The sequence below is a fragment of the Chiloscyllium plagiosum genome, unplaced genomic scaffold (genome assembly GCF_037043375.1).
Source record: "Chiloscyllium plagiosum isolate Xiang-an unplaced genomic scaffold, Cpla_swu_hap1 HiC_scaffold_50, whole genome shotgun sequence".
In the NCBI taxonomy this organism is placed as follows: Eukaryota; Metazoa; Chordata; class Chondrichthyes; order Orectolobiformes; family Hemiscylliidae; genus Chiloscyllium; species Chiloscyllium plagiosum.
This window is the reverse complement of record NW_028270188.1, coordinates 56502934-56527087: the sequence shown is the minus strand read 5'-3', so window position 1 is coordinate 56527087 and position 24154 is coordinate 56502934. Positions and strand designations below refer to the sequence as shown.

Here is a 24154-nt window from a genome sequence, read left to right as displayed (position 1 = left end):
TGTATATAAGCCACTCCGAACCCCTCAATTAGGTTTCACTCTGTAACTCACTCCCAGGTATCTATTGATCTAGATATAACCCACCCCAAACCCCTCGTGTAGATTCCAGTTTGTAACTCCCTCCCGGGTATCTGTTATTCTGTATATACACCACCCTGAACCCCTCGATTAGATTCCAGTCTGTAACTCACTCCCGGGTATCTGTTATTCTGTATATAAACCACCCCAAATCCCTCAATTAGATTCCAGTCTGTAACTCCCTCCCAAGTATCTGTTATTCTGTATATAAACCCCCCCATGAACCCCTCGATTAGATTCCAGTCTATAACTCCCTCCCGGGTATCTGTTATTCTATACGTAAACCACCAAACCCCTCAATTAGATTTCAGTCTGTAACTCCTACCTGGGTATCTGTTATTCTGTACATAACCCTCCCTGAACTCCTCAATTAGATTCTGCACTTTTACTCACTCCCAGGTATCTATTGTTCTAGATATAACCCACCCCAAACACCTCGATTAGATTCCAGTCTGTAACTCACTCCCGGGTGTCTGTTATTCTGTATATACACCACCTTGAACCCCTCAATTAGATTCCAGTCTGTAACTCCCACCCGAGTATCTGTTATTCTCTTCATAAACCACCGAACCGCTCAATTAGATTCCAGTCTGTAACTCCCACCTGGGTATCAGTTATTCGGTGAATAAACCCGCCCAAACACCTCAATTAGATGCCAGTCGGTAACTCACCCTCAGGTGTCTGTTATTCTGTACGTACACCAACCCGAATCCCTCGATTAGATTCCAGTCTGTAACTCCCTCCCGGGTATCTGTTATTCTGTATATAAACCATTCCAAATCCTCAATTAGATTCCAGTCTGCAATTCACTCCCAGTATCTGTTATTCTGCATATAAACCACCACGAACCCCTCGATTAGATTCTCGTCCATAACTCCCTCCGGATATCTGATACTCGATGTACAGACCACTCGATTAGATTCCACTCTATAACTCACTGCTCGGTATCTGGTAGTATGTGTACAAACAACTCTGAACCCCTCGATTAGATTCCAGTCTGTAACTCACTCCCAGTATCTGTTATTCTGTATATAACCCACCCCAAACCCATCGATTAGATTCCAGTCTGTAACTCGCCATCGGGTATCTGTTACTCTGTATGTAAACCGCTCCGAAGCCCTCGATTAGATTCCAGTCTGTAACCCCCTCCAGGATATCTGTTATTCTGTAAATAAACCCGCATAAACACCTCAATTAGATGCCGATTGGTAATTCACTCCCGAGTATCTGTTATTCTGTATGTACACCAACCCGAACCCCTTGATTAGATTCCAGTCTGTAACTCCCTCCCGGGTATCTGTTACTCTGTATATAAACCACCCCGAACCACTCGATTAGATTCCAGTCTGTAACTCCCTCCCAGGTATCTGTTACTCTGTATATAAACCATCCCGAACCCCTCGATTAGATTCCAGTCTGTAACTCCCTCCCGGGTATCTGTTACTCTGTATATAAACCATCCTGAACCCCTCGATTAGATTCCAGTCTGTAACTCCCTCCCGGGTATCTGCTTTTCTGAATATAACCCATCCCGAACCCCTCAATTAGGTTTCACTCTGTAACTCACTAACAGGAATCTGTTATTCTGTACATAACCCTCCCTGAACTCCTCAATTAGATTCTGCACTTTTACTCACTCCCAGGTATCTATTGTTCTAGATATAACCCAACCCACACACCTCGATTAGATTCCAGTCTGTAACTCACTCCCGGGTGTCTGTTATTCTGTATATACACCACCCTGAACCCCTCGATTAGATTCCAGTCTGCAACTCCCACCCGGGTATCTGTTATTCTCTTCATAAACCACCGAACCGCTCAATTAGATTCCAGTCTGTAACTCCCAACTGGGTATCAGTTATTCGGTAAATAAACCCGCCCAAACACCTCAATTAGATGCCAGTCGGTAACTCACCCCCAGGTGTCTGTTATTCTGTACATACACCAACCTGAATGCCTCGATTAGATTTCAGTCTGTAACTCCCTCCCGGGTATCTGTTATTCTGTATATAAACCATTCTGAATCCTCAATTAGATTCCAGTCTGTAATTCACTCCCAGTATCTGTTATTCTGCATATAAACCACCACGAACCCCTCGATTAGATTCTCGTCCATAACTCCCTCCGGATATCTGATACTCGATATACAAACCACTCCAAACCCCTCGATTAGATTCCAGTCTATAACTCACTGCTCGGTATCTGGTAGTATGTGTACAAACCACTCCGAACCCCTCGATTAGATTCCAGTCTGTAACTCCCTCCCGGGTATCTGTTATTCTGTATATCAACCATCCCAAACCCCTCGATTAGATTCCATTGTGTAACTCCCTCCCAGATATCTGATACTCTGTATACAAACTACCCCGAACCCCTCGGTTAGATTCCAGTCTGTATCTCACTGCTCCGTATCTGTTGGTATGTATATAAACCACCTCAAACCCCTCGTTTAGATTCGAGTCTGTAACTACATCCCGGGAATCTGTTATTCTGCATATAAACCACCACGAACCCCTCGATTAGATTCTCGTCCATAACTCCCTCCCGGGTATCTATTATTCTGTATATAAACCACTCCGAACCCCTCGATTAGATTCCAGTCTGTAACTCCCTCCCGGGTATCTGTTATTCAGTATATAAACCATCCCGAATCCTCAATTAGATTCCAGTCTGTAACTCAGTCCCAGGAATCTGTTATTCTGTACATAACCCACCCTGAACCCCTCAATTAGATTCTACACTTTTACTCACTCCCGGAGATCAGTTATTCTGTATATAAATCATACCGAACCCCTCAATTAGATTCCAGTCTGCACCTCACTCCTGGGTATCTGTTATTCTACATTGTAAACCCCCCATGAACCCCTCAATTAGATTCCAGTCAATAACTCCCTCCCAGGTATCTGTTATTCTATTCATAAACCACCGAACCCCTAAATTAGATTCCAGTATGTAACTCCCTCCCGGGAATCTGTTATTCTGTATATAAGCCATCACAAACCCCTCGATTAGATTCCACTGTGTAACTCCCTCCCAGATATCTGATACTCTGTATATAAACCACCCCGAAGCCCTCGATTAAATTCCATTGTGTAACTCCCTCCCGGATATCTGATACTCTGCATATAAACCACCTCAAACCCCTCGATTAGATTGCAGTCTATAACTCCCTCCCGGGAATCTCTTATTCTGTATCTAACCCACTCCGAACCCCTCGATTAGGTTTCACTCTGTAACTCACTCCCAGGTATCTATTGTTCTAGATATAACCCACCCCAAACACCTCGATTAGATTCCAGTCTGTAACTCATTCCCAGGTGTCTGTTATTGTGTATATAACCCACCCCAAACCCCTCAATTAGATTCCAGTTTGTAACTCCCTCCCAGGTATCTGTTATTCTGTATATACACCACCCTGAACCCCTCGATTAGATTCCAGTCTGTAACTCACTCCCAGGTATCTGTTATTCTGTATATAAACCACCCCAAACCCCTCAATTAGATTCCAGTCTGTAACTCCCTCCCGGGTATCTGTTATTCTGTAAATAAACCCACCCAAACCCCTCAATTAGATTCCAGTCTGTAACTCCCAACTGGGTATCAGTTATTCGGTAAATAAACCCGCCCAAACACCTCAATTAGATGCCAGTCGGTAACTCACCCCCAGGTGTCTGTTATTCTGTACATACACCAACCTGAATGCCTCGATTAGATTTCAGTCTGTAACTCCCTCCCGGGTATCTGTTATTCTGTATATAAACCATTCTGAATCCTCAATTAGATTCCAGTCTGTAATTCACTCCCAGTATCTGTTATTCTGCATATAAACCACCACGAACCCCTCGATTAGATTCTCGTCCATAACTCCCTCCGGATATCTGATACTCGATATACAAACCACTCCAAACCCCTCGATTAGATTCCAGTCTATAACTCACTGCTCGGTATCTGGTAGTATGTGTACAAACCACTCCGAACCCCTCGATTAGATTCCAGTCTGTAACTCCCTCCCGGGTATCTGTTATTCTGTATATCAACCATCCCAAACCCCTCGATTAGATTCCATTGTGTAACTCCCTCCCAGATATCTGATACTCTGTATACAAACTACCCCGAACCCCTCGGTTAGATTCCAGTCTGTATCTCACTGCTCCGTATCTGTTGGTATGTATATAAACCACCTCAAACCCCTCGTTTAGATTCGAGTCTGTAACTACATCCCGGGAATCTGTTATTCTGCATATAAACCACCACGAACCCCTCGATTAGATTCTCGTCCATAACTCCCTCCCGGGTATCTATTATTCTGTATATAAACCACTCCGAACCCCTCGATTAGATTCCAGTCTGTAACTCCCTCCCGGGTATCTGTTATTCAGTATATAAACCATCCCGAATCCTCAATTAGATTCCAGTCTGTAACTCAGTCCCAGGAATCTGTTATTCTGTACATAACCCACCCTGAACCCCTCAATTAGATTCTACACTTTTACTCACTCCCGGAGATCAGTTATTCTGTATATAAATCATACCGAACCCCTCAATTAGATTCCAGTCTGCACCTCACTCCTGGGTATCTGTTATTCTACATTGTAAACCCCCCATGAACCCCTCAATTAGATTTCAGTCAATAACTCCCTCCCAGGTATCTGTTATTCTATTCATAAACCACCGAACCCCTAAATTAGATTCCAGTATGTAACTCCCTCCCGGGAATCTGTTATTCTGTATATAAGCCATCACAAACCCCTCGATTAGATTCCACTGTGTAACTCCCTCCCAGATATCTGATACTCTGTATATAAACCACCCCGAAGCCCTCGATTAAATTCCATTGTGTAACTCCCTCCCGGATATCTGATACTCTGCATATAAACCACCTCAAACCCCTCGATTAGATTGCAGTCTATAACTCCCTCCCGGGAATCTCTTATTCTGTATCTAACCCACTCCGAACCCCTCGATTAGGTTTCACTCTGTAACTCACTCCCAGGTATCTATTGTTCTAGATATAACCCACCCCAAACACCTCGATTAGATTCCAGTCTGTAACTCATTCCCAGGTGTCTGTTATTGTGTATATAACCCACCCCAAACCCCTCAATTAGATTCCAGTTTGTAACTCCCTCCCGGGTATCTGTTATTCTGTATATACACCACCCTGAACCCCTCGATTAGATTCCAGTCTGTAACTCACTCCCAGGTATCTGTTATTCTGTATATAAACCACCCCAAACCCCTCAATTAGATTCCAGTCTGTAACTCCCTCCCGGGTATCTGTTATTCTGTAAATAAACCCACCCAAACCCCTCAATTAGATTCCAGTCTGTAACTCCCACCTGGGTATCTGTTATTCTGTAAATAAACCACCCCGAACCCCTCGATTAGATTCCAGTCTGTAACTCGCTCCTGGGTATCTGTTATTCTGTATCTTAACCACCCCGAACCCCTCGATTAGATTCCAGTCTGTAACTCCCTCCCGGGTAACTGTTATTCTGTATATAAACCATCCCGAACCCCTCGATTAGATTCCAGTCTGTAACTCCCTCCCGGGTATCTGTTATTCTGTAAATAAACCCACCCAAACCCCTCAATTAGATTCCAGTCTGTAACTCCCACCTGGGTATCTGTTATTCTGTAAATAAACCACCCCGAACCCCTCGATTAGATTCCAGTCTGTAACTCGCTCCTGGGTATCTGTTATTCTGTATCTTAACCACCCCGAACCCCTCGATTAGATTCCAGTCTGTAACTCCCTCCCGGGTAACTGTTATTCTGTATATAAACCACCCCGAACCCCTCGATTGGATTCCACTGTGTAACTCCCTCCCAGATATCTGATACTCTGTATATAAACCACCCCGAAGCCCTCGATTAGATTCCATTGTGTAACTCCCTCCCGGATATCTGATACTCTGTATATAAACCACCCCGAACCCCTCGATTAGATTCCAGTCTATAACTCCCTCCCGGGAATCTCTTATTCTGTATCTAACCCACTCCGTACCCCTCGATTAGATTCCAGTCTGTAACTCACTCCCAGTATTTGTTATTCTGTATATAATCCATCCCAAATCCCTCGATTAGATTCCGGTCTGTAATTCCCTGCCGGGTATCTGTTATTCTGCATATAAACCACCACGAACCCCTCGATTAGATTCTCGTCCGTAACTCCCTCCCGGGTATCTGTTATTCTGTATATAAACCACTCCAAACCCCTCGATTTGATTCCAGTCTGTAACTCGCTCCTGGGTATCTGTTACTCTGTATGTAAACCACTCCGAAGCCCTCGATTAGATTCCAGTCTGTAACTCACTGCTCGGTATCTGGTAGTATGTATATAAACCACCTCAAACCCCTCAATTAGATTCCAGTCTGTAACTCCCTCCCGGGAATCTATTATTCCGTATCTAAGCCACTCTGAACCCCTCGATTAGATTCCAGTCTGTAAGTCACGCCCGGGTATCAGTTATTCTGTATATAAACCACCCCGAACACCTCAATTAGATTCCAGTCTGTAACTCCCTCCCAAGTATCTGTTATTCTGTACATAAACCACCCCCAAACATCTCGATTAGATTCCAGTCTGTAACTTACTCCTGGGCATCTGTTATTCTGTATATAAACCCCCCATGAACCCCTCGATTAGATTCCAGTCTATAACTCCCTCCCGGGTATCTGTTATTCTATACATAAACCACCTCAATTAGATTCCAGTCTGTAACTCCCACCTGGGTATCTGTTATTCTGTAAATAAACCCGCCCAAACATCTCAATTAGATGCCAGTCTGTAACTCCCTCCCGGGTATCTGTTATTCTGTACATAAACCACGCCAAACCCTTCGGGTATCTGTTATTCTGTAAATAAACCCGCCCAAACACCTCAGTTAGATTCCAGTCTGTAACTCCCTCCCTGGTGTCTGTTATTCTGTATATACACCAACCTGAACCCCTCGAGTAGATTCCAGTCTGTAACTCCCAACCGGGTATCTTTATAAAAACTTTATTAAAGACTTTATAAAAAATCTTAAAGTAAGGGAACACTTAGGAAGCAGCAATCATAATATGGTAGAGTTCAGTCTGCAGTTTGAAAGAGAGAAGGCAAAATCGGATGTAATGGTGTTACAGTTAAATAAAGGTAATTATGAGGGCATGAGAGAGGAACTGACGAAAATAGACTGGAAGCAGAGCCTAGCGGGGAAGACAGTAGAGCAAAAATGGCAGGAGTTTGTGGGTAAAATTGAGGACACTGTACAGAGGTTCATACCCAAGAAACGAAAGATTATCCGGGGAGGGATTAGAAAGCCATGGCTGACAAAGGAAGTCAGGAAATGTATCAAAGAAAAAGAGAGATCCTATAAAGTGGCCAAGAGCACTGGGAAATCAGAAGATTGGGAAGGCTACAAAAACAAACAGAGGATAACAAAGAGAGAAATAAGGAAGGAGAGGATCAAATATGAAGGTAGGCTAGCCAGTAATATTAGAAATGATAGTAAAAGTTTCTTTCAATACATAAGAAGCAAACGACAGGCAAAAGTAGACATTGGGCCACTTCAAACTGATGCTGGAAGCCTAGTGATGGGAGATAAGGAAATAGCTGGAGAACTTAGAAAGTACTTTGCGTCTGTCTTCACAGTGGAAGACATGAGTAATATCCCAACAATTAAAGGGAGTCATGGGGCTGAGTTGAGTATGGTTGCCATTACAAATGAGAAAGTGCTAGAAAAGCTAACAGGTCTTAAGATTGATAAATCTCCTGGCCCCGATGGGCTACGTCCTAGAGTTCTGAGGGAGGTGGCTGAGGAAATAGCAGAGGCGTTGGTTGAGATCTTTCAAAAGTCACTGGAGTCAGGGAAAGTCCCGGATGATTGGAAGATCACTGTTGTAACCCCCTTGTTCAAGAAAGGATCAAGACAAAAGATGGAAAATTATAGGCCAATTAGCCTAACCTCGGTTGTTGGTAAAATTCTAGAATTCATCATTAGGGATGAGGTTTCTAAATTCTTGGAAGAGCAGGGTCGGATTAGAACAAGTCAACATGGATTTAGTAAGGGAAGGTCGTGCCTGACAAACCTGTTGGAATTCTTTGAAGAGGTGACAAGTAGGTTAGACCAGGGAAACCCAGTCGATGTGGTCTATCTAGACTTCCAAAAGGCCTTTGATAAGGTGCCACACGGGAGGTTGTTGAGTGAGGTTGCTGAGGGCCCATGGTGTTCGAGGTGAGCTACTGGTATGGATTGAGGATTGGCTGTCTGACAGAAGGCAGAGAGTTGGGATAAAAGGTTCTTTTTCGGAATGGCAGCCGGTGACAAGCGATGTCCCGCAGGGTTCAGTGTTGGGGCCGCAGCTGTTCACGTTATATATTAATGATCTGGATGAAGGGATTGGGGGCATTCTAGCGAAGTTTGCCGATGATACGAAGTTAGGTGGACAGGCAGGTAGTACTGAGGAAGTGGGGAGGCTGCAGAAGGATCTAGACAGTTTGGGAGAGTGGTCCAGGAAATGGCTGATGGAATTCAATGTGAGCAAATGCAAGGTCTTGCACTTTGGAAAAAAGAATACAAGCATGGGCTACTTTCTAAACGGTGAGAAAATTCATAAAGCCAAAGTACAAAGGGATCTGGGAGTGCTAGTTGAGGATTCTCTAAAGATAAACATGCAGGTTGAGTCCGTGATTAAGAAAGCGAATGCAATGTTGTCAATTATCTCAAGAGGGTTGGTATATAAAAGCACTGATGTGCTACTGAGACTTTATAAAGCTCTGGTTAGGCCCCATTTGGAGTACAGTGTCCAGTTTTGGTCCCCTCACCTCAGGAAAGACATACTGGCACTGGAGCGTGTCCAGCGGAGATTCACATGAATGATCCCTGGAATGGTAGGTCTAACATACGAGGAACGGCTGAGGATCCTGGGATTGTATTCATTGGAGTTTAGAAGATTAAGGGGAGATCTGATAGAAACTTACAAGATAATACATGGCTTGGAAAGGGTGGACACTAGGAAATTGTTTCCGTTAGGCGAGGAGACTAGGACCCGTGGACACAGCCTTAGAATTAGAGGGGGTAAATTCAGAACAGAAATGCGGAGAAATTTCTTCAGCCAGAGAGTGGTAGGCCTGTGGAAATCATTGCCGCGGAGTGCAGTGGAGGCCGGGACGCTAAATGTCTTCAAGGCAGAGATTGATAAATTCTTGATGTCACAAGGAATTAAGGGCTACGGGGAGAATGCGGGTAAGTGGAGTTGAAATGCCCATCAGCAATGATTGAATGGCAGAGTGAACTCGATGGGCCGAGTTCTTATGGTCTCCTATGTCTTATGGTCTTAGCCCTTAGCCACGTGTTTACTTCCCTAATTTTCTTATCTCTATGCCAATTGGCACGTGGTTCGGGCAGTAATCCGGAGATTATGACCCTTGAGGACCTGTACTTCAATTTCCTTCCTAGTGCTCGATAATCCCCAAACAGGTCCTCCACCCTAGCTTTGCCTATGTTGTTAGTCCCAACGTGGACCACAACGACTGGATCCTCCCCCTCCCGCTCCAATATCCTTTCAAGCCGGTCAGAGATGTCCCGCACCCTGGCACCGACCGGGTAGGCAACACACCATGCGAGACTCCCGATCCGACTTGCAAAGGATACTATCTGTCCCCCTAATTATAGAATCCCTTATAACAACTACTTGTCTTTTTGCTCCCCCTTCTGCAACATGGTGCCGTGGTCAGTTGGCTCATCCTGTCCAGAGCCCTTTTCCTCATCCGTACAGGGAGCAAGAATCTCATAACTGTTGGACAAGGTCAAGGGCTGAGGCTCCTGCACTCCTAAACTCAGGTTCCCCCTACCTGCCTCACTTACAGTCACATTCTGATGTCCCTGATCACTAACTGAATGTGAATTACTTAATCTCTCAGGTGTGACTGCCTCCTGAAACAAAGTGTCCAGGTAACTCTCCCCCTCCCGGCTGTGCCGCAGTGTTTGAAGCTCAGATACGAGATCATCAACTCTGATCCGGAGTTCTTCCAGCAACCAACACTTGCTGCAGATGTGGTCACTGCCATTCACAATGGGATCAGCCAGCTCCCACATCATACAGCTACAACACATCACCTGCCCAGCCATCTCTGCTTAGTTAATTACTTTATTACTTTGTACAGGTTTGAGATAAAATACTTTCTGATACCTCTGTGCTATAGTCTTTTTCTAAAAACCAATTACTAGATAAACATTCCCTCCCAGGTATGTTATTCTGTATATAAACCACCACGAACCCCTAGATTAGATTCTCATCTGTAACTCCCTTCCGGGTATCTGTTATTCTGTATATAAACCACTCCGAACCCCTCGATTAGATTCCAGTCTGTAACTCGCTCCCGGGTATCTGTTACTCTGTATATAAACCACTCCGAACGCCTTGATTAGATTCCAGTCTGTAACTCGCTCCCGGGTATCTGTTATTCTGTATATAACCCACCCCAAATTCCTCGAGTAGATTCTAGTCTGTAACTCACTCCCGGGTATCTGTTATTCTGTACATAAACCACACCGAACCCCTCAATTAGATTCCAGTCTGCACTTCACTCCGGGTATCTGTTATTCTACATTATAAACCCCCCACAAACCCCTTGATTAGATTCCAATCTATAACTCCCTCCCGGATATATGTTATTCTATACATAAACCACCGAACCCCTAAATTCGATTTCAGTCTGTAACTCTCTACAGGTATCTGTTATTCTGTATATAACCCACCCCGAACCCCTCGATTAAATTCCAGTCTGTAACTAACTGCTCGGCATCTGTAAGTATGTATATAAACCACCTCAAACCCCTCGATAAGATTCCAGTCTGTAACTCACTCCCAGGAATCTGTTATTCCGTATATAACCCACCCTGAACCCCTCGATTAGATTCCAGTCTGTAACTCGCTCCCAGGTATCTGTTATTCTGCATATAAACCACTCCGAACACCTCGATTAGATTCCAGTCTGTAACTCGCTCCCGGGTATCTGTTACTCTGTATATAAACCACTCCGAACCCCTCGATTAGATTCCAGTCTGTAACTCCCTCCCAGGTATCTGTTATTCTGTATATAAACCACTGGGAACCCCTTGATTAGATTCCAGTCTGTCACTCACTCCTGGGTATCTGTTATTCTACATTATAAACACCCCACAAACCCCTCGATTAGATTCCAGGCTGTAACTCCCTCCCGGGTATTTGTTATTCTATACATAACCACCGAACCCCAAAATTAGATTTCAGTCTGTAACTCCCTCCTGGGTATCTGTTATTCTGTATATAACCCACCCCAAACCCCTCGAGTAGATTCTAGTCTGTAACTCCCTCCTGGGTATCTGTTATTCTGTATATAACCCACCCCAAACCCCTCGAGTAGATTCTAGTCTGTAACTCACTCCCGGGTATCTGTTATTCTGTACATAAACCACATTGAACCCCTAAATTCGATTTCAGTCTGTAACTCTCTACAGGCATCTGTTATTCTGTATATAACCCATCCCGAACCCTTCGAGTAGATTCCAGTCTGTAACTCCCTCCTGGGTATCTGTTATTCTGTATGTAAACTATCCCAAATCCTCGATTAGATTCCAGTCTGTAACACACTCCCATTATCTGTTATTCTGTATATAACCCACCCCGAAACCACTCGAGTAGATTCTCGTCTGTAACTCACTCCCGGGTATCTGTTATTCTGTGGAGAAACCACCCCGAACCTCTTGATTAGATTCCAGTCTGTAACTCCCTCCCGGGGTATCTGTTATTCTGTGTATAACCCACCCCGACCCCCTCGATTAGATTCCAGTCTGTAACTCCCTCCCGGGTATCTGTTATTCTGTATATAACCCACCCCGAAGCCCTCGATTAGATTCCAGTCTGTAACTCCCTCCCGGGTATCTGTTATTCTGTGTATAACCCACCCCGAACCCCTCGATTAGATTCCAGTCTGTAACTCCCTCCCGGGTATCTGTTATTCTGTATATAACCCACCCCGAACCCCTCGATTAGATTCCAGTCTGTAACTCCCTCCCGGGTACCTGTTATTCTGTATATAACCCACCCCGAACCCCTCGATTAGATTCTAATCTGTAACTCTCTCCCGGGTATCTGGTTTTCTGTACATAAACCACCCCAAACCCCTCGATTAGATTCCAGTCTGGAACTCCCTCCCGGGTATCTGTTATTCTGTATATAACCCACCCCGAACCCCTCGATTAGATTCCAGTCTGTAACTCCCTCCCGGGTATCTGTCATTCTGTATATAACCCACCCTGAACCCCTCGATTAGATTCCAGTCTGTAACTCCCTCCCGGGTATCTGTCATTCTGTATATAACCCACCCCGAACCCCTCGATTAGATTCCAGTATGTAACTCCCTCCCGGATATATGTTATTCTCAATATAACCCACCTCGAACCCCTCGATTAGATTCCAGTATGTAACTCCCTCCCGGATATATGTTATTCTCAATATAACCCACCTCGAACCCCTCGATTAGATTCCAGTATGTAACTCCCTCCCGGATATATGTTATTCTCAATATAACCCACCTCGAACCCCTCGATTAGATTCCAGTCTGTAACTCCATCCCGGGTATCTGTTATTCAGTATATAACCCACCCCGAACCCTTCGATTAGATTCCAGTCTGTAACTCCCTCCCGGGTATCTGTATTCTGTGTATAAACCACCCCGAACCTCTTGATTAGATTCCAGTCTGTAACCCCCTCCGGGTATCTTTTACTCTGTATATAAACCACTCCGAACCCCTCGATTAGATTCTAGTCTGTAACTCCCTCCCGGGTATCTGTTATTCTGTATATAACCCACCCCGAACCCTTCGATTAGATTCCAGTCTGTAACACCCTCCCGGGTATCTGTATTCTGTGTATAAACCACCCCGAACCTCTTGATTAGATTCCAGTCTGTAACCCCCTCCGGGTATCTTTTACTCTGTATATAAACCACCCCGAACCTCTTGATTAGATTCCAGTCTGTAACTCCCTCCCGGGGTATCTGTTATTCTGTGTATAACCCACCTCGAACCCCTCGATTAGATTCCAGTCTGTATCTCCCTCCCGGGTATCTGTTATTCTGTATATAACCCATCCCGAACCTCTCGATTAGCTTCCAGAATGTAACTCTCTCCCGGATATCTGTTATTCTGAATATAACCAACCCCAAACGCCTCAATTAGATTCCAGTCTTTAACTCCCACCCGGGTATCTGTTATTCTGTAAATAAACCACCCTGAACCCCTCGATTAGATTCTCGTCTGTAACTCCCTCCCGGGTATCTGTTATCCTGAATATAAGCCACTCCAAACCCCTCGATTAGGTTTCAGTCCGTAATTCACTCCCTGGTATCTATTTTTCTAGATATAACCCACTCCAAACACCTCGATTAGATTCCAGTCTGTAACTCACTCCTGGGTGTCTGTTATTCTGCATGTAACCCACCCCACACCTCTCGATTAGATTCCAGTCTGTAACTCCCTCCCGGGTAACTGTTATTCTGTATATCCCACCCCAAACGCCTCGATTAGATTCCAGTCTGTAACTCCCTCCCAGTAACTGTTATTCTGTATATAACCCACCCAAAACCCTTCGAGTAGATTCTAATCTGTAACTCACTTCTGGGTATCTGTTATTCTGTATATAAACCATCCTGAATGCCACGATTAGATTCCAGTCTGCACCTCACTCCCAGGTATCTGTTTTTCTACATTATAAACCCCCCATGAATCCCTCAATTAAATTCCAGTCTGTAACCCCCTCCCGGGTATCTGTTCTCCTGTATATAAGCCACTCCGAACCTCTCGATTAGGTTTCAGTCCGTAATTCACTGCCAGGTATCTATTGTTCTAGTTATAACCCACCCCAAACACCTCAATTCGATTCCAGTCTGTAACTCACTCCCGGGTGTCTGTTATTCTGTATATAACCCACCCCATACCCCTCGATTAGATTCCAGTCTGTCACTCCCTCCCGGATATCTGTTATTCTGTATATACACCACCCTGAACCCCTCAATTAGATTCCAGTCTGTAACTCCCTCCCGGGTATCTGTTATTCTGTATATAACCCACCCCATACCCCTTGATTAGATTCCAGTCTGTAACTCCCTCCCGGATATCTGTTATTCTGTATATACACCACCCTGAACCCCTCAATTAGATTCCAGTCTGTAACACCCTCCCAAGTATCTGTTATTCTGTACATAAACCACCCCCGAACATCTCGGTTAGATTCCAGTCTGTAACTCCCTCCTGGGTATCTGTTACTCTGTATATAAACCACCCTCAACCGCTCAATTACATTCCAGCCTGTAACTCACCCCTGTGGGATTCTGTTTTGATCTGTCTGTCTCTCTCTGTTTCCATTCGCAGTGGTCCTAATCGGGGAGTCCGGGGTCGGAAAGAGCAATCTCCTTTCCCGCTTCACCCGCAATGAATTTAATCACGACAGCCGCACCACCATCGGGGTAGAGTTCTCCACACGGAGCGTGCTGGTCAATGGCGTGACGGTGAAGACACAGATTTGGGACACGGCTGGTCTGGAACGTTATCGAGCAATCACTTCGGCGTATGTACTTCCCCATCCACACTGCGCTGCGCGGGGAGTGAGGGAAAAGCACATGATTGGAATGAGGGTGTCAATCTCAAGGCGATAGGTCGGCCATCTTGGAATGTTACATACCGGGCCTACTTTCAGAACTCCCACGTCACCTGTGAATCCCCGATGGAGACAGAGGGATTTCTGGAGATTACAGTTCCCGGGGGGTTGACAGGGAACCGGGAGGAAATGTACCTTTGGGAGAAAATCCAGGCCACGGAGGGATAGCAGGCCTGAAGGGTACCTGAGTAGCTTCATGTTTTCCTCAGGAGTGGATTAGTCGCCACCAAAGTGGGGGCTGAATGGCCCTCCTCCTGACCTTTGACCCCATGGGGGTAATTGGTCGGGAATGGATGAACCGTCAGTTGGGATTGGGTTGCTGTACAATCCCAAAGTCCAGGGTCGCTGCATTGACAAGGCTGTGTCAGGCAAAATGTTCAAAACTTAGGGGCAGGGAGTAGGCCATTTGGCCCATTCCACTGTTCTATCAGACCCTGCATGCCGCATTGCCGCTCTCTTTCCCCTTATTCTCCTCAATGCGTTCAAAATTGAAGTCAATCTGGTTCTCAACTCCCCCTAACCCAGCGGGAAACACTCCCTGAATCTAATCTGTCCAGTCCTGTCAGACGTCGCAATCAGATCTTCTCCTCCAGTGAACGCAGGCCCCATTCAAACCGATTTCTCCTCATACGGCATCCCTAATCCCAACCAAGTGAACCTCCACTGCGTTCCCTCTGTGGCAAATGATTCCTCCCTCAGGTAAGAGGACTAAGACAGCACACTATCTTCCAGACAGGCAGGATTTATACAGTGAATGGGGATCGTTATCAATAAGAGAGACTGAGACATGCAGGTAAATAGTTCCTTGAAAGTAGAGTCGTAGGTAGACAGGGCATTTTGCAAGCTTGTTTTCATTGGTCAGAACATTGAGCACAATGGATGCCATGTTGTACAGGACATTGGTTAGGCCACTGTTGGAATATTGTGTGCAATTCTGGTCTCCCTGCTATAGGAAGGATGTTGTGAAACCTGAAAGGGTTCAGAAAAGATTTACAAGGATGTTGGAGGGTTTGAGCTACAGGGAGAGGCTGAACAGGCTGGGGCTGTTTTCTCTGGCTGAGGGGTGACCTTATAGAGGTTTATAAAATCAGGAGGGGCATGGATAGGATAAATAGGCAAGGTCTTTTCCCTGGGGTGGGGGAGTCCAGAACTAGAGGGTAAAGGTTGAGGGTGAGAGGGGAAAGATATAAAAGAGACCTAAGGGGCAACTTTTTCACACAGAGGGTGGTGTGTTTATGGAATGAGCTGCCAGAGGAAATGATGGAGGCGGGTACAATTACAATATTTAAGAGGCATTTGGATGGGTATATGAATAGGAAGGGTCGAGAGGGAATATAGACCAAGTGCTGGCAAGTGGGGCCAGTTCAGTTTAGGATATCTGTTTGGCTTGGACGGGTTGGCCATAAGGGTGTATTTCTGTGCTGTATGACTGCACAGTGGCAACTGGTTAGCACTGCTGCCTTACGGCGCCTGGGACCCGGGTTCAATCCCATTCTCCCCCATGTCTGCGTGGGTTTCCTCCGGGTGCTCCGGTTTCCTCCCACAGTCCAAGAATGTGCAGGTTAGGGTGGATTGGCCATTGGAAATTGTTCCGTAGTGTCCAGGAATGTGCAGGTTAGGGTGGATTGGCCATGCGAAATTGTCCCGTAGTGTCCAGGGATGTGCAGGTTAGGGTGGATTGGCCATGCGAAATTGTCCCGTAGTGTCCAGGGATGTGCAGGTTAGGGTAGATTGGCCATGCTAAATTGTTGCTGAAAATGTGTTGCTGGAAAAGCGCAGCAGGTCAGGCAGCATCCAGAGAACAGGAGAATCGACGTTTTGGGCATAAGCCCTTCTTCAGGCTTATGCCCGAAACGTCGATTCTCCTGTTCCCTGGATGCTGCCTGACCTGCTGCGCTTTTCCAGCAACACATTTTCAGCACTGATCTCCAGCATCTGCAGTCCTCACTTTCTCCTCCATGCTAAATTGTCCCATAGTGCCCAGGGATGTGCAGGTTAGGGTGGATTGGCCATGCTAAATTGTCCCGTAGTGCCCAGGGATGTGTAGGTTAGGGTGGATTGGCCATGCTAATTTGTCCCGTAGTGCCCAGGGATGTGCAGGTTAGGGTGGATTGGCCATGCTAAATTGTCCCATAATGTCCAGGGATGTGCAGGTTAGGGTAGATTGGCGATGCTAAATTGTCCCATAGTATCCAGGGATGTGTAGATTAACATGGATTGGCCATGCTAAATTGTCCCATAGTGCCCTGGGATGTGTAGGTTAGGGTAGATTGGCCATGCTAAATTGTCCCATAGTGCCCAGGGATGTGCAGGTTAGGGTGGACTGGCCATGCTAAATTGTCCCGAAGTGTCCAAGAATGTGCAGGTTAGGGTGAATTGGCCATTGGAAATTGTCCCATAGTGCCCTGGGATGTATAGATTAGGGTGGATTGGCCATGGGAAATACAGGGCTACCGGGATAGGATGGGGAAGGGTAGGTCTGGGTCGGACGCTCTTTGGAGGGTCAGTGTTGACTTGCTGGCCAACTGGCCTGATCCCATATGCTGGGGGGAATTCTGTGACATTAAGGCTTGGTGTACCTAAAGAGAGGGACATTATCACATGATGCATATTAAATGGAAAACTCAGTCACGTTTCACCATGTGGGCCATGCGTTTGTCCATCCACTCAGCCTGACCTTTCCTTACAATCCTGTCAGCAAACTTGGAAATGTTGCGTCAGATTCCCTCGCCCTGACCATAGATTGCAGCTCGCTCCCAGTCTGGAAGCTGAAGGGTCAGATCTGCCCCACCCCGAGGCCTCTCATGGTTGGTGCTATGAGAGAGCAGGAGCGAGAGCGGGCGCCTTTAAGAGCCCTGGTCCATAAAGGGGGTGACACTACCCCTGAGAGGGCAAACCGATGGCTCCTGTCACATGGTGATGACTTACTCATACAGTCATGCTGCTTGGAAACCGACCCTTCAGCCCAACACATCTGTGCTGGCCAGATATCCTAAATTAATCTAGGCCCATTTGCCAGCCTTTGGCCCATATCCCTCCAAACCCTTCCTATTCATATACCCATCCAGATGCCTTTTAAATGTTGTCATTGTACCAGCCTCCATCACTTCCTCTGGCAGCTCATTCCATTCACGTACTACCCTCTGAAAGAATTGCCCCTTAGGTCCCTTTCCCCCCTCACTCTAAACCTATGCCCCTCTAGTTCTGGACTCCCCCCACCCCAGGGAAAAGACTTTGCCTATTTACCCTATCCATGCCCCTCATGATTTTATAAACCTCTATAAGGTCACCCCTCAGCCTCTGACGCTCCAGGGAAAACAACCCCAGCCTGTTCAGCCTCTCCCTGTAGCTCAAACCCTCCAACATCCTTGTAAATCTTTTCTGAACCCTTTCAAGTTTCACAGCATCCTTCCTGTAAGAGGGAGACCAGAATTGGATGCAATATTCCAAATTTGGCCAAACCTATGTCCTGTATAGCTGCAACATGACCTCCCAACTCCTGTACTCAATACTCTGACCAATAAAGGGTGGCAGCTTTGACCTTTGCCCTCCCACCCTACCTAATCCAGCACACCAACACAGTCTAAAGGGGATGGGGTGGGACTGAGATGGGGAGAAATGTCTTCACCCAGAGAGTGGGGGAGCCTGTGGATCTCTCTAGCACAGAAAGCATTCAGGGCCAGAACTTGAATGTTCAGTTGGGGGGGATGGAATTCAGTGATGGTAACACCATTGAATATCAAGGGGGCAATGGTTAGATTCTCTCTCAATGGTTATCCCCAGGATGTTCATAGTTGGGTGGGATTCAGTGACAGTAACACCATTGAATGTCAAGAGGGCGATGGTTAGAGTTTCTCTCAATGGTAGCCCCCAGGATGTTGATAGTGGTCGGGGGGGGGATGGATTCAGTGATGGTAACACCATTGAATGTGAAGGGGGTGATGGTTAGATTCTCTCTCAAGGGTAATCCCCAGGATGTTGATAGTGGGGGGATACAGTGATGGTAACACCATTGAACGTCAAGGGGGTGATGGTTAGATTCTCTCTCAAGGGTAACCCCCAGGATGTTGATAGTAGGGGATTCAGTGATGTTAACACCATTGAACATCAAGGAGGGGGGCGATGGTTTGAATCTCTCTTGGTGGAGGCGGAATATAATTCAGGGAATCGCCAATTCGGCGATGGCAGTTGAGGAGGGCGTGGCTGGGCTGAGGTGATTGGATTTGGCATGACCGATCTTCGCTTGCCGCAGGTATTACCGAGGGGCAGTCGGAGCCCTCCTAGTCTACGATATCTCCAAGCATTTGACCTACGAGAAGGTGGAGTGCTGGCTGAAGGAGCTCCTGGATCACGCCGACAACAACCTGGTGGTCATGTTGGTCGGCAACAAGTCTGACCTCGCTGACATCCGAGCTGTTCCCGTTGAGGAGGCCAAGTCATTCGCAGGTTCCGTTCTCGGTGGCGGGGTGAAAGAGGGGTCACAGGAGGGCCTGAGAGTGCACAGGGACAGAACTGACCCCTCGCCTCTGAGCGGTATTGGGCTGGGGGCGTAGTCTAGGGGAGCGCTGGAGGTGAAAGGTCACTGGGACCATGGATGTCAACCCTCACGTCCCGATCCCTAGATATGGTGGGTGTAATGTTGGGGGTGTCATGAGGGGCAGAGACAGAGCGGGAGGAGGTGGGCCTAGAGGTTTCAGAGGGAGTTGGGAGTGGGTGGGAGTATCGGACAGAGTGGCCTGATCGTCCCCTCCCCGCGCACTTAGCGGCAATATTCGACCATCCCCCAACCCCATTCCCCACCACCCCGTATCGCCGAGGTCCCTTGGCCTCCCCTCCCAAACCTGAGGCCTGAGGCCTTCCTTCCATCATTAACCGAGGTGGAGGTAAGGGAAGGGGCGGTGGGGGAGGTCAGAGACTGGAAACGAGGCCCATGGGGTGTGGGCAAATCCCCTCCCTAATTGCCCCCTTGCACCGAACATGTTGCTCGGAGTCATTTCAGAGGGCGAACATGAACCAATCCCATTGCTGTGTGGACGGGCATGGGGTTACGTGTAGGCCCAGGCTCTGTGGGGGGTGAGGTACAGATGGCAGGTTCCTTTCCCTCATTAGTGACACCCCCCGATGTGGGTTTTTTTTAACCACAATCGATGACCCGTCCCAGTGACTTAGCTCCAGATTCTAGATTCGATTTGTGGAAATTTATTCCACCCGGGGTGGAGGGGGAGCGGCAGTGGGATTCAATTATGGCCAAGTGTCTCCGTGGGTGTGTGTGTGTGTTGGGCTGACAGGGGGGTCAGAGGTTGGAGGTTACAGTTCAGTGAGAGAGGAGCAGTGGGGATAGTAGAGGCTCCCAATGGGGGCCGAACGGCCTGCCTTGTTCCTGAGAGACAGTGGCCACCTTTCTTTTCTGCCGACAGAGAAACACGCCATGCTTTTCATGGAGACGTCCGCTCTTGACTCGACCAATGTGGAACCAGCGTTCCAGGAGGTGATCTCAGGTCAGTACCGCCCCGCACCAACCTGAGAGACGGCCCTTTCGGGACTCCCTGCTGCTCCCTACTGCCCTTGCAGGCAACACTTCCCGGATCCCAACGATTATGGGAAGGATGTTGTGAAACTTGAAATGGTTCAGAAGGATTTACAAGGATGTTGGAGGGTTTGATCTACAGGGAGAGGCTGAAGAGGCTGGGGCTGTTTTCCTGGAGCGTCGAGGGCTGAGGGATGACCTTATAGAGGTTTACAAAATCATGAGGGGGCATGGAAAGGGTAAATAGACAAGGTCTTTTCCCTGGGGTAGTGAAGTCCAGAACGAGAGGGGTATAGGTTTAGGGTGAGAGGGGAAAGGGACCTGAGGGGCAACTTTTTCACACAGAGGGTGGTATGTGTATGGAATGAGCTGCCAGAGGAAGTGGTGGAGGCTGGTACAATGACAGCATTTAAAATGCATCTAGATGGGTATATGAATAGGAAGGGTTTGGAGGGATATGGACCAAGTGCTGGCAAATGGGACTAGATTAGGTTGGGATATCTGGTCGGCACGGATGAGTTGGACCGAAGGCTGTGCATCTCTATGACTCTATGACATGTGGAATCCACAAACAAATTCCCTTCCCTCTCCACCTACACTCCAATAGGTTTCCCGATTCTCTTCAATCTATGATTCCCCCCACCACCCCTCTCCCAAGTGGGTGGACATCCTTCCTAAAGAGCCAAAATTGGAGGGGAGATGGTGGGAGAGCCCAGAATTGGACAGGATCTTTCAACTGAAGCCTAACCAAGGATCAAAGTTGATTGTCAGTTGTCAGACAAATCCATCTTGTCTGGGGGAAGACATCTGCCACCTTTTTTTTTTTGCCCGGGCAGACATCCAGGAGGTGGGGGTGGGGGTGTTAGTGCCAAAACTGGGAGAGCTGGTCGTTGGACAGTCTGACTCACAATGTCCCAGAGACCACCCTCACCATCCCTGGATATGTCCTGTCTCACCGTCAGGACAGAACCCAGTAGAGGTGGCGACACAGTGTCAGTCAGGATGGAGTTGGCCCCCGGCACTCCTCAATATTGACTCCGGACCCCATGAAGTCTCATGGCTTCAGGTTAAATATGGGCAGGGAAACCTCCCGTGGGTCACCAAGTACTGTCCTCCCTCGGCCAATGAATCAGTGCTCCTCTGTTGAATAACACCATCTCTGAAGCCCCCATTATCATCATCCTGGGGGCTGCCATTGAGAGAGAATCTAACCATCACCCCCTTGATGATCACTGGCATTGCCATCACTGAATCCACCCCCCCACCCCACCCCCCTCCCCACCATTATCAACATCCTGGGGGTTCCTATTGAGAGAGAATCTAACCATTGCCCCCTTGACGACCAATGGCGTTACCATCACCGAATCCCCCCACTATCAACATTCTAGGGGTCACCATTGACTGAGAGAATCTAACCATCACCCCTTGACGTTCAATGGTGTTACAATCTTTGAATTCCACCCCTCCACACCCCCCAAACCCAGCTCCGAAAGCAGGTCAGAGGCTGGGAATCCTGCAGCGAGTAACTCCCCTCCTGACTCCGACACCCCACACCCAAGCCTGTCCCACCATCAACAAGGCACAAGTCAGGAGGGTGAGGGAATACTCCCCACTCGCCCTGGACCGGGGTGGGAACAGCTCCAACAACACTTGAGAAACTCTACACTGTCTAGGGACAAAGCAGCCCCCTCCTGCTTGATTGGCCCCACACCTACAAATACCCCCTCCCTCCATCCTTACACCCTGCTGCGACTGAGGGTCGATCATCTATAAGACCCACTGCAACGAGGCTCCTGAGACAGCACCTTCCCAAACCAGTCACCTCTGAAGTGTTGGGAGGGGTGAGGGGCAGCAGATACATGGGGAACACCAGCCCCCTGCAAGTTCCCCTCCAAGATCTTCCCCATCCCAACTTCCACCTACGTCCCTGAATATATCGGCAATTCCTTCGGGGTCAGAATCCTGGGACTCCCTCCTTAACGGGGGCACTGTGTCCCTACACCACACTGAGGGGTGGGGGAGACTGCAGTAGTTCAAGATGGCGGCTCATGCCACAGCTTCTCAAGGGGGGCAGGTAATTAATGATGGTTGAGTAAATAAATATTGGTCCAGCCAACCACGATGCCCATGACTCATGAATGAGTAAACGCCCCCCCCCCCCCCCCCCCCGAGGGAGTACACCTCTCAGCCAGCACCCTGCCAAAGGGATCCTATCTGTTCCAATTAGATCACTTCTCGCTCTCTAAGCTCCAATGGGTCAACCTCTCCTTATACGACATGTGCCCCTTCACCCCAGGAATCAGCCAAGTGATCCTTCTCTGACCTGGCTTCCCATTGACCCACTTACTGCCAATGATTGGCTCTTGACGTCATCAGGTGACCTTCCAGTCCGTTGGGTTCCTTTGCCAAAACCCAGTCTTTGATCAAGGAGGACATCTTCTGCCATAGAGATGTACAACATGGAAACAGACCCTTTGGTCCAACTTGTTTATGCCGACCAGATATCCTAACCAACCATTTGCCAGCACTTGGCCCATATATTTGATCTGACAGTGCAGGGCAGCTGAGTGTGGGGTGGGGAGGGCGTGGTAGGTGAGTACATGGTGAGTCTTTGATGGAGGGGGTTAGTGATCTAGAGGGGATTCACTCTGACCTGTCTCTGATTCTATCCCCAGAGATCTTTCACCGACGCTCCCAGAACCGCAGCAACAAGCAGGTGATCAACAGCGTCGCCCTCAGTGCCACTAGCGTCACCAATGAGGGAGCTTTGGTGGATGGCACGGCCAAGAAACCGTGCTGTCAAAACATCTGACCCGTGCGCGGGTTGAGGCACGGGACGGGGAGAGAGCACGCCGCCCCCTGTCTGGATCCCCCGCCAAACCCACACCCCACCCCCCTGAAAATCCCATCCTTACTCGCCCCGACACCCACTTTCACATACATTCTTCCCCCAACCCTTCCCTCCGCGGTCATGGTCAAAGCCGGAGGAAACTTGGTGCCGACCCCTCACCCGCCAGTGAGTGAAACAAAATATCCGCCTAATGGCCTCACCATCAGATAGTATTAGGATTCTCCCAGCAGAGCGAGGTGTGTCTCAGGGCTGGTAGGGATGGGAGGGTTCCGGGATGAAGGGTTGCCTGGGAACTGTAGTGCGGCAAAGGCAATTCTAAGGGGTCCAGCGCTAGTATCGGCAAAAAGGGGTGAAGGGTCTCCCTCATGGGTGGCCATGAGGAAAACCCTCAATCAGTTCTTCATCCAGACCCTCGTCCCGGGTGTGTTTGATTGGGACAGTGCATAGGGAACTTTACCCTGTATCTAACCTTGTGCTGTCCCTGTCCTTGAAGTGTTTGATGAGGATAGTGTAGAGGGAGATTTACCCTATATCTAACCCAGTGCTGTCCCTGTCCTGGGAGCATTGATTGGGATAGTGTGGAGGAAGCTTTACTCTGGATCTAACCCCATGCTGTCCCTGTCCTGGAATGGGGGGGGGGGGGGGATCAGTATAGAGAGAGCTTTACTCTGTATCTAATCTTCGTGCTGTCCCTGTGCTGGGAGTGTTTGAGGGTAGGGAGACAGTGTACAGCATGTTTTACTCTGTATCTTGTGCTGTCCCTGTCCTGAGAGTGTTTGATTGGGATGGTGTAGAGGGAACTTTACACTGGCTCTAACCCGTGCTGTCCCTATCCTGGGTTGGTGGGTGAGACAGTGTAGAGCGTGCTTTACTCTGTATCTAGTGCTGTCCCTGTCCTGGGAGTGTTTGATTGGGATGGTGTAGAGAGAGCTTTACTCTAGACCTAATCTCGTGCTGTCCCTGTCCTGGGAGTGTTTGATGAGGAACAGTGCAGAGAAAGCAGCGGGAGGGGG

The 24154-nt window shown here is 47.8% G+C and overlaps 1 protein-coding gene across 1 annotated transcript in view; it reads left to right on the top strand.

The window, feature by feature from the left end:
- The window catches only part of LOC122548316 (ras-related protein Rab-11A-like), a 30142-nt gene extending 5988 nt beyond the window's left edge, over positions 1–24154 (top strand). The window contains exons 2-5 of the mRNA XM_087985173.1: positions 14478–14673; positions 19016–19209; positions 20181–20261; positions 22966–24154. Of these exons, the coding sequence (XP_087841299.1) occupies positions 14478–14673; positions 19016–19209; positions 20181–20261; positions 22966–23102 (608 nt within the window). The 3' untranslated portion in view covers positions 23103–24154. The remainder of the gene's footprint in view (positions 1–14477; positions 14674–19015; positions 19210–20180; positions 20262–22965) is intronic.